At 38.5% G+C, this 17,537-nt stretch overlaps 1 protein-coding gene across 8 annotated transcripts in view; it reads left to right on the top strand.

Moving 5' to 3' along the window:
- The window catches only part of GREB1L (GREB1 like retinoic acid receptor coactivator), a 246,383-nt gene that overhangs the window by 173,199 nt on the left and 55,647 nt on the right, over positions 1 to 17,537 (top strand). For all 8 annotated transcript variants that reach the window (XM_037017933.2, XM_037017910.2, XM_037017912.2 and 5 more), the window contains 9 exons: positions 483 to 611; positions 3,063 to 3,179; positions 3,765 to 3,884; positions 4,931 to 5,068; positions 6,615 to 6,800; positions 10,664 to 10,990; positions 12,537 to 12,665; positions 13,605 to 13,739; positions 16,014 to 16,211. In XM_037017933.2, coding sequence (XP_036873828.1) covers positions 483 to 611; positions 3,063 to 3,179; positions 3,765 to 3,884; positions 4,931 to 5,068; positions 6,615 to 6,800; positions 10,664 to 10,990; positions 12,537 to 12,665; positions 13,605 to 13,739; positions 16,014 to 16,211 — 1,479 coding nt within the window. The remainder of the gene's footprint in view (positions 1 to 482; positions 612 to 3,062; positions 3,180 to 3,764; positions 3,885 to 4,930; positions 5,069 to 6,614; positions 6,801 to 10,663; positions 10,991 to 12,536; positions 12,666 to 13,604; positions 13,740 to 16,013; positions 16,212 to 17,537) is intronic.

Below are 17,537 nucleotides of genomic sequence, written 5' to 3' on the forward strand. Positions count from 1 at the left end.
TAATAATAACTAAACCTGTTGGTATTTTCTTAGGCTCAAATTAAACATTAAATTAACTTAGATTGATTAGCATCTTTTTTACCTTAAATATTCCTGCTCAGAAACCTGGCATGTTGACATGTGTTCAGGTCTATTTTCATGATCTTCAGAAACATTTTTCAATTTCTAAAAGTCCTTCATATGAAAAGTTAAAATACATATAAAAATAGAATAACATAATGGACGTATCGTTCAGCTTCAATAATTATGAATATGTAACCAATATTATTTCTTCTTTTCTCCCTCAATATTTTAAAATAGATATGAGACATTATATTAAGAAATGCTATAGAGCTTTCTTCATACAGTTGGGTATGTTTCTTACTAAGTTATTCTTGGCATTTTGTCTAACTATTGGTTTGTCTAACTGTTTTCAGTTTAATTAACTTCCTTTTTGCATACATAAATTGTTTCTAATTTGAACAACCTCATTCATTTTAAAGATTCACCAATTCTCAGTCCAGCTAATTCTGCAATCAATTTAAGTGGAGCTCAGGACCTGACCCGGAATAAGAATGCTGTGAAGCCACTGGCTTTGTCTTTGCAGGTTGTAGGGAAGACTTTTGCTGCAGGTGATGTTTTCCTCACTTATATTTCTTTGGTTAATACATGGTCAATAAAAGACTTGTGTGTAATTTGATTGACAATTTAGTAGAAGAAAACAGAAACTCTTCTTTGCTCTCTGGTGAAGACAGAAGTGGGACTGTCTGTAACAATGTATTATTATACAAAGCTTTGTGTTCTCTATGTTCCAACCAGAAAAGTCAAAGAATGACAATCTGGTACACAGAGGAGACAAAGCAGGTGGATTCCATTCAACTAACATTTCCTGGGTAATTGCTATGATGAGAAATTGAGGACACAAAGATAAATAAAGCTCAATCCCTGGCCTCTAATGTACTTGTAACCTAGTAGGGGGGATGGACCTCTAAGATATTTTCAGTATACTGCAGTAAATACAGCATTATGCTGGTGGAGAATGGAGGAAGCATTTTAGCCCAACATTTTAGGAAGTAACCAAGTATGAATTCTTGGAAGAGGATGGTCTTGAACTATGGGAAATATTCACTCTACAAAAGGGTAAAGGAAAGACATTTCAAATTAAGGGAAAAGGAAAGGCAAAGCTTGAAAGGAAAAATAAAGGAAAGAATCATGATGTGTGAAGGAACCTCCAACAGTTTAGATTTGTTAGAGCCATAAAATGTAAAACCCACGGAGTGGCAGGAGGTGAGCAAGTTGAAGTGACAGGAGGTGACCAAGGGAAAGGTCATGGGAAGCCAGGTTAAGACTAGCCCAGGTAAGAAATGATCGGATTTTTGGTTAGGGTTAATAATAGGTTGGAGAGGAGGAAACAGGTGGAGAACTACCCAGGAAGTAAAATCACCAGACTAATGTGACTCTGACCCAGAGGAAGGGGTCTCGGTTTACTTCCATCTTCCTGGGCTAATGGTGATGTCATGACTTGAGACAGGGAATACCAGAGCAGGTTCCCCAGAAAGACAGTGTGAGTGATTTTGACATACTGAACGTGAGATACCCATGAGATGTCCAAGTGGAGCTGCTCAACAATCATTTAATTTATTGTAGGAGGAAATCAGGACTGATGATATGGAGTTGAGCCACCAACATGTAGTGGAAATCACCAGGGTAAATATTATCAGCCAAGGAGAAATGTAGGGTAAAAGGCAAGATGTGAACTAAGCATAGAATCCTAGATGTGTTTAAGGAAAAAGTCAGAGAGGTAAAAGAAGGAAGAGTTAGAGAGCCTACCATTCTTGGAAATTTTCCCAATTTGGCACCATTATTTCTCCAGGCCACTTGTTCTTATTCTGGTCCAACAATTCTTGAAAGATCTACCTTCTGGTTAGATTATAGACTTGAACAAACTGAATGCAAGTTTTCACAGCATTAAAAAACTAATGAAATTATGGATCTTGGTAGAACCATCATGGTTGTTAAAACCATCAGATGAAAGGCTGATGAACAGCTCTACAATTTGAGGATTCGGCTAACTCTTAAACCCCTGATCAATCTTAACATCACAAGAAGAGAGAAAAACAGTCATTTTGTGCCTCCTGATGGAAGAATACAACAATATTTATTAAATACTCTTGCCAAAAAAAATCGAACCTGAATCTAAGCAAGCCCCTATATCTAATGATTAGTTTATAGGAAGTAGAGGAGATGTTAAATGACAACGTGGATATACAATCAGTAAAATCCAGAAAATGAGAAATTCTGCCAGGTTTTCAGCTAATTAATTAATTGTAAGAAAGAAAAAGAAGAAAGGGAATTTTATAGATTAAAGAGAGGCTTATTAAGGGACATAGCAACTAAATTCAATATATGGATTTTTTCTGAATCCCAATTTGAACAAGCCAACTGTAAAAAAAATTTTCTGATATAGTTGGGGGAAATCTGAAGACTGATGGAATATTTGATATTACAAAATTATTAATCCTTGTTAATTTTAAGTATAATAATGATATTAGTTATTTTTTTCAGAGTTCCTTTCTTTTAGCAATATATACAGAAATATTTATAGATGAAATTTTAAGATAAATGAGTTTGCTTCAAAATAATCTAAGGCATGTATGCATGTATGTGGGGTGGGGGAGAAGAGAGAGAGAATATAGGTAAAGCAGATTAGCATGTGTTGATAAATGTTGAAGCTGGGTGGTAGGTACATAATTTATTATACTATTCTGTCTACTTTTGTGTGTATATGGAATTTCCATGATACAAAGAAAAAAACAAAAATTTTGTCTTCTTTTCACCCACTGTCTCCAAAGACATCACTGAAATTGATTCTAAAAGATCTCTTGAGATCCGAGAAAATTATTTTAATGTAACATTTCATTTTAATGAAGGTGTTCCTCTGATGGCTTTATACATCTGGGCTGACCTGTCAGTGAGGTCTCCTTGAATCCTAGGGTATGAAGTTTATCATATGGTTGCAGCATCACAGAAATCATTCTTCCTGCCCAGCCTGTGTTCTGAGTGGCTCTTCTCCCATACTACAGACGCTGCTAATGGAAATAGTAGCCATGGAGGGAAGAGCAGTGCATCTAATTCCACTCCAGCCTGTCCAGGGAATTACTCTTTGTCACCAAGACCTAGCTATGCATCAGGAGACCAAGGTACAACACACATCTTAGAGTTATGAAATAATGCAACTTAGCTATGGATGAATTAATGCAGAGTTTGGAACAATGAACCATTGGACAGTGTACTGCTAGTTTTTCCTGAGCTTCTCATACAGTGTTTTGAAAGTTTACGATTGGTGTGAGCAGTAATGATTAAATATCTTGGCAATTCTACAAGGGTGAGCATATTGAGGAAATAATGTTGAAACAAATATATAAGAAAGTGTCTTGAAAAATCATGGACTTTGCTTATCAAAGTACAGCATTCAAAGTTCCTTTCTGTTGTGTGACTCTGGGCAAATCTGAACCTTCCTTTCACCATCTACAAAAATGAGTACAACAATATATGTGTGCTATGACTTCACAGTATTGTTGATAAAATTAAATGAAATAGTTTGGGTAAAACTGTAGATTGCAAAACAGCATATGGGTGTTAGCTGGTAACATTAGTGTGATTTTTCTCGAATTTTATCTTTACCTACTTTCTGAGTTCAATCAAACTAAAGGTCCTGTGTTCCCTTGGCCTCTTTCCTTTCTTCCACTGCTGAGGACAAGGTTCATCTTTCTTTTTGCCTTCAGCTACCATGTTCATTTCTGGACCACCAAAGAAACGACACCGGGGATGGTATCCTGGGTCACCTGTCCCCCAACCTGGTTTAGTTGTACCTGTTCCTACCATTCGCCCTCTTTCAAGAAATGGTAAGATTTCAACAAAAGATGGGTTTTATGTTTTTTTGAATTGGAAGAGGTATCTTCTACTCCTGTTCTTTCCTTGAACCCTTGAAGATGAATTTCCTTAACCAACCATTGTATCCAGAATTTTGTAAGGATATAGATAGTACCTAATATTTTGTCTCCATCACATCTGCCTTCTTCCCTAAAAGCTTATGTGCCATCACAACAGATTTTAATTTGCCATCTGACTTTGTGTCAGCCCACAGTATCAAGAAGCCATTCTTTACATAGGGCACGATGCTACCAACTTACCATCATAGGCACAAATTGACTTGCTTTCCTACTAGTACTATTAGATATGGTCCTGTGATCCATTTCCTTATGTGACCCATATTTATTATTTCTGACTTGGAAGGTTTAGTCTATGACTCGAAACCTGAAAAATGAACTGGTTCTCCTTTATGGTACCCAGGCTGTGGCTATTGGGTACCTAAAGTTAAGTGTCCAAACACTGGTCTACTTTGTGGTACTAAATACAGAAAAATGCAAATATATCATTCTAAGACATAGATGAAGTTCTTCAAAAATTTATTTAAATAAATATTACACAAAGATAAATACTCAGATTACACAGGGATGCTGTATACATAGAATTTTGCCAATATGGTACCATAGTTTCTAATAGGTAGTACTGATTAGTGATGAGTTTATTCTTCTTCATACTTCTTTATACTTTTCAAATTTTCTGTAGTGAGCAGATGTGCCTGGTAATCTGGGGTAAAGAGAGATAAAATACAAATCAGAATCTGAAAGTCTACATATGGTAAAACAAGTAGAAGGGATACTAAAATGCTGAACAGTAGTTATCTCCAGGTGATGTGATTATGGTTAGTTTTCTTTCTTTTCCTTTTGTTTTTCCCAATTTTAATTTTATATAATAAACATGAAATACTTTAATAAAAAAAAGCTATCAGACTTCTAAAACTTCTATATTAAAACTATGTTGATTTCAGTTGTATTTCATGTAGCTTTCATACCTAATCCTTCTTGTAAAACAACTTTTTTTCCAGAATCCCTTTTATCTGCTCCAGTTCCACAGACCCCATTAACTGGAATTTTACAACCTCGACCCATTCCTGCAGGGGAAACTGTAATTGTTCCTGAAAACCTGCTGACTAATTCAGGAGTTAGACCAGTAATTCTGATAGGTAAGACAAAGGAATTCCAAGATGCCTGTGTCTGCTGGAATCTAAGAATGCTGCTTCATTTCACTGCTTCATTTATTCATGTGTTCATGAATGTATTCATTTATCCATATATTGATTCTTTCAGCTTTTATTGGTCAGTTCCTTCATGTTATTTTAAACATGTGACTAGAGGTTTGGGAATAAGGCAAAATCTTTTTGCCCACAAGGAGAACTGTTTAGCAGGGGCATCTGTCCTGTAAATAACGATTACAACACTCTGTGATACTTGAGCTGGTAAGAATTCACAACCAAGAACTACCAAAGCTCAGAGGAGAGATCTTAACTCTGCCTGGAGGGGGTCTGAGAAGTCTTCTCAGAGGTGATGTTTCAGCTGAGTACTGAAGGGTTGGGAGCAAGAGTGGACAAGGTGGGAGAGGGAACATTCTAGTCAAAGGGAGACAAACCACCCATGGGGGTGGGGCAGCTAATAGGCCCCAGCAGGAGAACCAAGCGGTTCCAGAGTTGCACATCTGAACTGTGGGGAAGCATCTGTGAATTTGTGTCTCTAAGGAGTATGAGTTTCCCAAGCTGTCTGTAAGTGGAAGTGTAGGAATTTAGGAGCCCCTAGATAACTTAGCACCTTTCATACCCACATGAAGAGTCGTGATTGGCTTGAGCCTACTGACATGTACGGTTTTGCTTCAAGCCCCGTCCTTTGTCAGGCTGCCCTATCCATTGCTGCTGGACCTGTAGGCATTGGAGGAATCCTGGTTGTTTAAATTCCATATGGTCAGGAAGTTTCTTAGTGAGCATTTGAGCTGCATGCACAGTGCAACTAAGCCTTGGAAAGATACACAGAATGTGGGGACCCTTTGGTGCTGCCTTTTAGAAAGTCTCACAGAGGAACTGTCTTCTCTACCACAGCGCCAAAATGACATATATTAAACATACTCTTGTCCAGAGTGCTTCTAAGATAATTTGAGGTTGTTTACTGACATTTAGGAAGAGAACATAAAAATAGCTAACGTAGGAAAAAGAGTAGGAACCTCCAAATACCTGCAACTGGCAGAATACTGCTGTTGATCAATGACTTGAGCTTTAAAAATTTTTAAGAAAACCTCAGGAAGTGAAACATTATGGTAGTTTGTCTGTTTTCTGACTTTCTGTCTGATAAGAAAGTTGATCAAGAATTCACCCAAAATTATTTCCTAAAATTATTTTATCTTTGCAGTTTTACAAAGGGTACAGAGATGTTTTGAAAACTCTGAATAAGTCATCTCTGGCAGAGATACAGTATTAACATGTCCTTTCTGTGGGAAACAGAGAAAATATAACTTGAGTATTTTGCTTCCTGTTCATCTGTTTTAATAGAGGATAGAATTTGGAGCATCTGAGGGAGTTTCCTAGGGTTTTGGAGTAATTTGTTTGGTAGCCGTCTCAGAAGGCAGGGAACTTTGTTAAGTTCCTTGATTCTACTTGAGCATCTTTGATTCTACTTGAGCAAGTATACCTGGTTAGACCTCAAAAAGAAATGTTGAACTTTATTGACCTGCTTCTATTGGGGCAGGCTATGGCACTTTACCCTATTTCTATGGAAATGTTGGTGACATTGTCGTGAGTCCTCTCCTGGTGAATTGCTACAAGATTCCGCAGTTGGAAAACAAAGATTTGGAACAATTAGGGTTGACTGGCAGCCAACTCCTGAGCGTGGAAAACATGATTCTTCTGACAATACAGTATCTTGTGCGGCTGGGTAAGCTATTTTCAATAATTATTTGATGGTGACAATTTTTATTCTTTTTGTAATATGCTTTTTTCCATTCTTTGCCCACTTCCTCACATTCATCCACCTGTCTCTCTCCTGCTGTTCCTCTTTCACTTCTAACATTCTTATCTTTCCACCCCATTCTCTCTGGCTTTTCCCTTTCCTGGTCTCCATTTCTTTTCTACTCATTTCTGCCACTTGCCTCTTTCTTTTTTTTTTCCTATCATTTCTCTCAGGTCTAACCTCCCGTGTTCTTCACTGTGCTTCTTTGGGTCCTACAAGAGATAAATTGCCCCACCTAGTGTCCAGTCTCATGATTGTGCTGAGGTCTCCAAAGTAGATGGTAGAGGCAGAACCTCAGAGGGCTGTGCCCTGGGCACACTCCTCTTGGGGAGTCACACCAAGCTACCTTCCTGAGGGTGCAGCTGCCTTCTGGACTGCAAATATAGGCATTGCCTTGGACAATCACCTTCCAGTTTTCCACTTAGCCTTTTTATCTTGTTTATCCACTGTCCCTACATCCATTTTTTTTCCTCCATCTACACCCCTTTGATGTAGTCCCACCATGCGTTTCCTACATTGAGGTAGTAACTGTAGACCTCCCTGGAGGGCTCTCTAGGCTGTAGGGTAAGGTGGATACATAGATCATGAACCCTTCACTTCCTCTACTTGATATATCCTCCTGAGCACCACAGAGGGTGTATGCAGGTGCCCTGACAATACTATAGGTTCAGCAGCATTTACATTGCAATGTCCTTTATTTTGCAAACTGCAGTAGGCCATCTCATATGCAGCCTAATTATATACTCAGTCCAGGACTTCAGGTCACCGAATTACTTAAGAAAATATTCAAGATGTAAAATTACACATAAAAAAATTTAATCTGCACTCTTGTGAAATTTTTTGACTTTTGAAAATACTTCAGTGTCAAATAAAGAAAACACTGAGGTAAACAAGGTTTTAAAAAAAAAGCTTCAGCAGGCCAAATTCAGTATTTGGAGATTAATTAACTAGCAACTGTGGCTGTAACTCTTGGTGCTCTGAGAGCCAAAGGCCTGCTTTGACATGGGATCTGCTTTGACATGAGTTTTTGAAATTTGCAAGGCTTCAGATACCTCATAAGCCACTGTCATGATAAACCTAGGACTTGCTCATTATGCTTATTAGTGGGTAATAAAATTATAAAAGCCACCTGTGTCTGCAGTTCATTTGATGTCATAATTTTAATTGCTGCATATTTTCAACTGTGTTCCAAGATCTAAAACCAGCTTGCAAATGCATTCAGAATTAGTATACTAACACTACATAGAATAATGCTATTACAGCAAACCAAGCCGATCAGTGTAGCATTTTTTTCAATCTTAATAACAGTTAAAAAAATTAAAGTCCAAGTTAATTAAATGAACCAAATGGTCAAAGCAATATGTCTTCCCTTAAATTACTAACAGCTCTTAGTAATTCAACTTCAGATTCCAACCTTGTCTTAAAAATGAGTGAAATCTCCATTCAATTGGACAAAATTCTGCCCTGCAGAATCAGTTTTCTCTAGTTTTACTTGCAACCAAGTATGTCTCTCAATGTGCAACATAAATAGCTATTTCTTTATTTTTAATCTAAATTTTGTATATTGGGATATCTTTCTTATCCTGGAGTCCTTTAATTATTATTATTATTATTACTACTACTATTATTATTATTATTTGCCTTCAGGGGTTTTGAAGAAGGCAGCAAGAATATTTCACATATATTATAGATAGACATGTAAAAAATAAATCCAAACTTCCAAAAGGACAGGTCTAATACTTTGATAGCTCAGTTATCTGGAGGTAATAGATGAAGAAGAGCAAGATTCTTCAGAAGGAACATGCCTATCCTTAAAAAAAAGTGTTATTTCACAATCTGAAAATCTTTTGAAATAGATAATGAAGTTAGCAAATCCAGAGATTCTTGGAGGTTACTGAGTATGCTGGAAGCTTGTCTTTTCCTATTAAGGCAGCTATATCTGAAAAGGCATCAGCACTGATGCCTGGGCTATTGCTGAGTTACTGGAGGTCAGCACTTGAAAGAAAAACATTACTATTATCAAGTTTATGAAAAGTGGAGAAAGGGCTCCTGCAATTTAACTGTAAAAGCTGAGAATGAAGAAATGTTGAGAGGTGATTGGAAGCAAGACATTTTCCTCTAGGAAGTCTCTTATCTCATTTAAATTTTGATACATTTTCCTCCACCTCTCAATTCCTAACAGTAATTCAGTCAAAACTCTATAAAAGTGAGTTTTAAGGCAATGGAGAATGCTATGAACGTGTTTGATAATCTAATTTTCCCATATGCCTTTATATTTGGAATTAATTTTGCTGCTTAATAGGACATGTTACTCAAACATGGTTGGGAGTGAATCTTATGGACACATCTATTAACCAGGCCTCTGAGCCTTCAGGTTTTCTATGCAAGGCAGTAGGCAGCTGGAGACATCCACATGCTTTTGAGCTATCATTTGTTCTGACTGAAGAAAACTTTTCATAGACAGCCACCTTCCCTTCAGCTCTTAAGTCAATACAAATCTATCCACTTTGAGCTCACTGCTAAATGTATACCTAGTGACCTCTAACCATGATGCTCACTTGACAAAGCTAAGTGAAGATCAGAAGCTTTGGTGGCTCCCAGGTGATAAGAAGGCATCTGCCTCACCCTGGCAAGTGAATGGGGAGAACAAAAGAAACATAAACCCAGTGTAAGCACTGCAGTTTTCTTGCCCTCCTATGTATAGAAGAAAAAATCTGTCTCTGAGGATTCTACTCTCCTACCTCCCTCTGGCTCCAACAAATCCTGGAAACATTATTCTCTCCAGTTTAAATTGTTCATTTTTAAAATGTGTACTGTCTTATTTAAGTTTCCTTATCCTAAAAACATTACAAAACTTTCACTGCCTTTCTTCCCCACTTATATCCTGATAGAGGAGGAAAGATTACTGATTTCCTCAAGGAGCCTCTTTCTCAGACAGAAACCCAGTCCCTTATCCGTGTATTCTTTTGCAAGGGGCTTTTAGCTCTGGGTTCTGAGGCTATGGCTTGATCTTAGGCCCGAGGCACTGAGGGGTCTGCATCAGTTTACAGGAAGCTGAGTTTCAAATATCAGGTCAAATAGCAGCAAAAGAAATGACTGAATAGCAGGAGTAAGCATAGTCACTGGTTTCAACTTAAACTACATGTAGGAATTCATTTGTCACTTGAATGCCAACACTGACTTGCTTATTTTGTCCTAAAGACTGTTGAGATTCTAAAGAGAATAAGAGAAACAAAATCCCCCAAATTCCAGAGCCCACAGGTCATCGTATAAGCTTAGCCATGGCTGTGTCTGGGAAAGAAGGCTAAATGACATTCCTACCAACCCAGAATGCTGGGGAATAGCTAGCTGATGAGGGCACTATTTTCTGGGGAAATGGTAAGGCTGCCTAAAAATAAATTGGGAGTAAAAAATAAACTACTTTCCTGTGGACAGTACTTAAAATTAGGTATAGAGGAAATGCATTAAAATGTTTTTCGAAGCACCTAAGAATAAAATGAGAAATGAGTGAAAGTGAAAATTGATTATACACCAGAAGGGTAACTTCTGACTTTAATTAACCATTTCCATAATCCCAAGAGTAAAGGAGAAGAGAAGCCTGCATTTAAATATATATATATAATTTCACAATGAAAAGTAATTAATAGGGGCTCTATCATTGGGACCCCTTTGAGAAAATGAACTTGTTTGCCAGTTGGCGTTTGGTGGGCTTGGAAATGTATGTGTGTTATTCTCTCTTTTCTGGCCATGATTTTTTAAAATTCTAGCTGTAATTCTCTTTAATTTAGGTCCTGATCAGATACCTCTCAGGGAAGAATTTGAGCAAATAATGCTGAAAGCTATGCAGGAATTTACTCTGAGAGAGAGAGCCCTGCAGATGGGTGCTCAGTGTACACCTGTATCTCCAGGACAACTCCCCTGGCTGGCTAGATTAATTGCCAGCGTATCTCAAGACTTGGTTCATGTGATTGTGACACAAAACTCTTTGGCAGAGGGCATTTCAGAGACATTGAGGACTCTCAGTGAAATGAGACACTATCAAAGGCTACCAGATTATGTTGTGGCAATTTGTGCATCAAAAGTCAGAGGAAGTGAATTTTGTGTGGTAGTATTAGGTGAGTAATTTTTTTTGTTGTTCTTTTTATAAAAAGCCATTCACTCAAAAAAAAGGCCATTCACTCAGTCATTGTCCATTTGAAAAATACTGATTGTTTCAGGCCTCCATGTAATGAATCTCTGGTTAAATGCTCCAACTTGGGTTTTCTTCCTAATTTTAACTTTTCCTTTCCTCCTCAGATCAGATTTTTACAGCCCTTGGCTTGGCTGCTGTCCCAGTCAGCTGATTGTGGCAGCATTATTTCAAAGCATACCCTAGAAACAGATACCCTTGTCTCATGTAACTTCTGTCCTTAAGATGTTTTGGAAATGTTACCACACTAGCATGTGTTAAAGCCATCGCCACAGGTGGCCTAAGCCCATTAGTCAAATTTGCCAGGAACTTAGCTCATGTGCTGACTTCCTCACTGAAGATGATATTTAACGTTATAACATTAACTCTAAAGAGAAGATTCAGAAAGTTGGTACATTATGAAATTTCTGTCTGTTTCTTCTGCTGATTTTCTATCAGGTACCATCCTGAATAGCCATTTGAACTAAATTTTGCTTTTCTGCCCTCTAGTGAATGTCTCTCACCTCTTCCTACCAAAGAGTCCAAGCCTGCTCACTCTAGCAAATCCTACCTCCCCATCCCTCTTTGATGTACAGGCAGACCTTGGAGATATTGTGGGTTCAGTTCCAGACCACTGCAATAATGCAAATATCACAATAAAGCAAGTCAAATGCATTTTTTGGTTTCCAACTGCATATAAAAATTATGTTTATAGTCTACTGTAGTCTATTAAGTGTACAATGGTATTATATCTCCAAAACAAATGTACATACCTTAATTTAAAAATTATTTATTGCTAAAATATGCTAGCCATCACCTGTGCTTTCTGCAAGGTGTAGTCACTGATCACAGATCACCGTAACAAATATAATAATAATGAAAAAGTTTGAAATATTGTGAGAATTACCAAAATGTGACATACAGACAGAAAGTGAGCAAATGCTTTTGGAAAAATGCCAATAGACTTGCTCAATGCAAGGTTGCCACAAACCCTCGATTGGCGAAAAATATACCATCTCCAAGGCACAATAAAGTGGAGTGCAATAAAATGAGGTGTGCCTGTATATCTCTTTAAGCAGAAAGCTTCTTCAAGAAATCTGATGCATTCTTTTTTTTCATTTTAATCAGTAAAATCAAGCATAAGTTTGTACTTTTAAGACAGATGTAATAACCATGCAGTCATCTTTTTTAAATGTCTTTCACATTCTTCCCTAGTCTTTAAACATAGGCATGGTCTGTTTGCATAGTTACAAACATAAGGTATGCCATTTTTTCCCTTAATCTCGTAACATTGTATTATAAACATTTTGTTTAAAATTGGCATTTCAAGTGCTGCTTAGTTGTCCATCTTCTGATATGCCATAATTTTATTAACCAAGTCCCTGTAGTTACATACTTCAGTTGTTTCCATGTTTTGCTATTACAAATCATGCCCTAGTGAATATCTGTTCACTGGCACATCGTGTCCTATCTCTTCTCCCTCTGATCTGCAGGTCAGCATCAGTCCAGAGCTCTGGCAGAGAGCATGCTTACCACAAGTGAGTTTTTGAAAGAAATCAGTTATGAGCTCATCACAGGAAAGGTCAGTTTCCTGGCATCGCATTTCAAAACTACGTCATTAGGTGAGTGGTTATAGGATTCAGCAACACTGCCAGCCCTTAGCTGCATGATTTTCTGAATTTAAATTGTAGTCTGTTTGGAGAAAGACAAGGACCAAATGATTTCACTCATTTGTGGAGTATAAAAACAAAGCAAAACTGAAGGAACAAAACAGTAGCAGGCTCACAGACTCCAAGAAGGGACTAGTGGTTACCAAAGGGAAGGGGTTGGGGAGGGAGGGAGAAGGAAATTAAGGGGCACTATAATTATCTCTCACAATATAGGTAGGTCATGGGGAAGGGAGTACAGTATGGAGAAGACAAGTGATGACTCGATAGTAACTTACTACGCTGACAGACAGTGACTGCAATGGGGTGTGAGGGGGTACTTGATAATATGGGTGAATGTTGAAACCACAATATTGCTCATGTGAAACCTTCATAAGATTGTATATCAATGATACCTAAATTAAAAAAATAAATGTAGCCTGTTAAGGAGGTGAGTGTGGAGCTAAAGCTTGCCTCCAAAAGCTTTCCTTCATTTGGAATGGTTTATCCTAGGTATTTTGTCACTGACACAGCAAGGGGATCCAGAGGAAGGCACAAGGGCACTAGGATGGGAGGCCTCAGCTCAGCCACTACCTCACTGTGTGACCTTGGGCAAGACTATGTCTCCCCAGATCTCAATTTCCTAATGAGTCAAATGGAGATACAATGATCCCATCCTGCCTGCTTTGAGTATTATGGAGATTAAGAGAGATACAACATGTGAAAGCATGTAAATTGTAAGCACCATACAGGCGAGGGTAGTTCTGGCTGTGGAGCCACTGCTGTAGGGATGGCCATGTGCCAAGCTAAGACATGAAAAGCTGGCTGACTGACAAATCTTGATGAGAACCCCACTTACCTGCCCCAATATATTATTCTTTGTAATCTTCTTATCTCCCCTTTATTTTGTATTAGGTGATGACCTGGACAAGCTGCTAGAAAAAATGCAACAAAGAAGAGGAGATAGTGTAGTTACCCCTTTCAACGGAGACCTTAGTGAATGTGTGTCAGCTCAGGAGGCTGCTGCTATGATTCCCATGCAAAACCTAGGTAATGTTGCCTCAGACCAAAAGGAGGAAATCAGCCCTCAGACGCTGTAGAAGCTAAGTCATTCTGAGGGTCTTAAAGTCTCATCTTCCAGTCACAGACTATGTCAGGCTTTTCCTCATTATCTATAGGATAAGTATGGCTCAAATTAAAAATGCCTTACCACATGCCTGGATCAAATGCCTGGATCAAATGCCTTGTCTCCTAGAATTAAGATTAAAGTCAAAGACTTTATTTTAAAGTCTCTCTTTTTTGCCTCGAAAGATTGGGGTTCCTGGTGTACTTGCCTTAGCTCCACCAGAGAGCTGTCAGTGCCAGCTGGGGGCTTCAGAGGATCCCTGAAAGAGCCTAGACTGCAGTCTGTGTGGGATCCTGGCTCTCCACTCCCTGTGCTTACTCCGACATGTAAAACACACATAATCTCAGGGATAGCAAGGCCTTTCTGGCAGACAGAGCAGCAATATCCACACATTATTTGTCCTACAGCAAGCTTCCAGGACCAAAGAGGGATGGGCCAGGGGAGAGGAGTTCCATCATTAGATTGGAGTCCTTTCAGTTCAGATTCCTTCCCCAATTCCCTGTTGTATAGATACAACACAGGAAAGGGCAGAAAAAGACCAGGAGAAAGGATAGATATGAAACAGATCCATAAAGCTGCCACTGACAGCCTTTTGGCCTCCACTGGATACGAATTCATCATTTATGCAATAGGATTTAGGACTGGGATTGCCTCAGCAATAAAAGTAGCATGGTCTGATATCAGTACAGTCATAAAAACAAATTTAAATACAGGCAATCAAATTTTTTGACTTCTAGATGTTATTCAGTAAAAAAGTGATGGTCCAGATGATCTAAAATATGGCAGTACTGTTTTGAATCATTAACAAGTCAGAATTTAAGAATTCTCAGAGTATGTACATATTCTCATATTCATATCCTTGAATCCCTGTTGAAGAAACATTTCTTAAGGATATTTTTAGGTTTCCTCCAACTTCAGAATTTGCTAAGTTAAATTCTACAAACTTACGTCATCATCGTCTGTGTTAGTCCTCTCCCATCTAACCTGGAAAATAAAAAAAATAACAGCCTAACTATCAGAAGACACATTTATTTTGCTTGGTGATCTCTGTGGATCAACAACTATTTGGGCTACTGTTAAAAGTTGAAGCTTTGGGCTTTTCTAGTGGGTTCTCTCAGCCAGTAGGGAGACCCAGCTGTATAAATTTCCACTCACTGCCAGGGTTCCTTGCTGGCTGGGCTACTGTGGCTCATCTTGCCTTGGCTTGGCCGCACTGTTGGTTTGATTTAGGAAACCTTAACTAACACAGGTTAATTGGGCCTTGCATGTTCCAAACTTCCACATGTGTTCCTGATAAAAAGCAGCCCTTTAAGGAAGCATTAAATGTCTGCTCGGTGTTTATTAGCTCACTAAGCCTGTCTCTTCCACAGTTGGTGTGCATGCCCTTGCATGTAAAAGACAGGTTGATCGCTTGGTTAGAATTTGTAATAAAAAGCAACTGGCATGTTTAGAGTATCTGGGCAATGTCTTCCTAATATGTCACCTGTTGAGTGGCCAGCTGGCCGTGTCATGAATCAGGTCTCTTCAGACAGTATAAGCGTCAGCACTGGAGTTGGTCACAGCCACCTGGACCTGCCAGGTCACAAGCACTGGCAAGGTCGAGGCAAGTGGGAAGAAAGGTGAAGGGAGTGTCTCTGTGGCCTATGAGATGCAGCCAGAGGGAGAACTTCAAATCATGTTGCAACTGACTAGCTAGAGAGGAAATTCTTAGTGTGGTGCTATATCCAGAAAAGCTCAAAGGAACTCAGCATTATTGTAGTTAAACAGCATCACCTGCTTTCCTCCACTGGGTCTGGACTTGGGCACCTGACCTGTGCTGAGTCTTAAAGAAAACTGGAAACACTTTCTTCCCCTTTCCAGAGATGAGTCCTGGCTCCAGCTGTGAGAGGGTAGTCTGTCTTCCCAGCTCCCCATTTCTGGGCAGGGGAGGGGTGTTGAGTTAGTGATTTGTGAGATAATCAGTTGATTTTAAGATAGTACATTTGTAAAATTACCACATCACTCTTGAGCACATCCTTTCAGCTGAGTTTTCGGGAAAAATAGTCAAATCAATTAAAACTCAATAGAGAGTGATAGAAAGTGACAGTTCTTGGGGCCAGAGCATTGCCTTACCGTGTGTGTTGTATGTCCCCATTTGGATTCATAGTGGCCATCACAGATGTGAATTAATCTTCTTTTTATGACTCTTTTAATTTTAGATTTAGATAATGAAACCTTCCAAATTTATCAACCACAGCTAACAGTTGCCAGAAAGCTCTTATCTCAGGTGTGTGCTATAGCAGACAGCGGCAGCCAGAGCCTGGACCTCGGCCACTTCAGCAAAGTGGACTTCATCATCATTGTCCCAAGATCAGAGGTTCTGGTTCAGCAAACTCTTCAACGAATTCGACAATCAGGTAGGATTGAACTTTCAAAGATCTGCCTGGATCCAGCCTTAGATTTCCTCTGCTTCTTTCTTCTGCTTATCCAAATATTTATAGGACACTTCCATCCTTTTTTACAGTAATAAAAATCATAAGAACACTTCAAGTGTTACTTCAGATTTATCTGGACATTTTCCCTCAAAGTATTCTGATCTTTTCCCTCTTAGGTCAAGGATAAATTGATGTGCATGTTTGCCTGATGCTGTTATGTGATGTAATTGGTGGATTAGAAACTGATTGCTCGCTCATTTATGAAGAGAAATTTTCTCAAGGCAAGGGATAGACCTGAACTCCTTCTATGGCTCAGCTAGGTCACATTCTCAAGGTGGCTTCTTAGGCATGTAGCTCACTACCAGCACATTTTCAGCCTAGAAACCGGAACACCACCCCCATGTCAACAATGATAATGCCTTATCAAACAAATACAAAGTTGGAATTTCTCCTAATGACTATAAAAGAATGAGTATAGAGGAAAAAATGTTTTCCCCAGAAAATGTAAAGAAGCAGGGAGAAAAATTGAAGAAGTTATGTGGTAGAGAACATCCCTTTCAAGCATAAACTGTGCATAGAATGAGAAGAAGCAATAAGGAGTTGAGAAAATTGGGAGAACTGAAAAATGCTTGCCTTTGTAAACTAATTTTGAGAAGGAAATGATGTCAGGTTGCTTCTGAGTACCTGAGCTGGGATAAACACACACACAGATTTTAGCTGAAGGATAAATCTTTTTGCCATGTTAGAAATTTTTATTTTCAATATATTTGAAAGCAGGAAGCAGAAAATTTCAGAAGAGCTGAAAATAGAGTTTATATGTTCCATACCTATCATGCACTGCTCCTTAAACCATAGTGTACGTACAGATCATGAAGATTTTGTTAAAATTCAGATTCCTGTTCAGTGTGTTGGTGTGGGCTCCAGATTCTGCACTTTGTTAAAATTGATGTACAATTGACATATAACATTATATTATGTGTACAATATAATGATTAAATATTTCTGTACCTTGCAACATGATCACAATTAACATTGTCATCATATTTACAGATTTTTTTTCTTTTAAATATATAGTACAGTATTATTAACAATAGTCACCATGCTGTGCATTACATCCCAGGACTTAACTTATTTCACAACTGAAAGTTTGTACTGTTGACCCCCTTCTCCCATTTACCCGCCTCCACACTGCAACCATCGATCTGTTCTCTTTATTTTTGAGCTTGGGGGTTTGTTTTCTTTGTTTTTTAGATGCCATGTGTAAGTGAGATCAGGCAACATTTGTCTTCCTCTGCCTGATTTCAGATT

Source organism: Manis javanica, chromosome 9, assembly GCF_040802235.1.
Source record: "Manis javanica isolate MJ-LG chromosome 9, MJ_LKY, whole genome shotgun sequence".
In the NCBI taxonomy this organism is placed as follows: domain Eukaryota; kingdom Metazoa; phylum Chordata; class Mammalia; order Pholidota; family Manidae; genus Manis; species Manis javanica.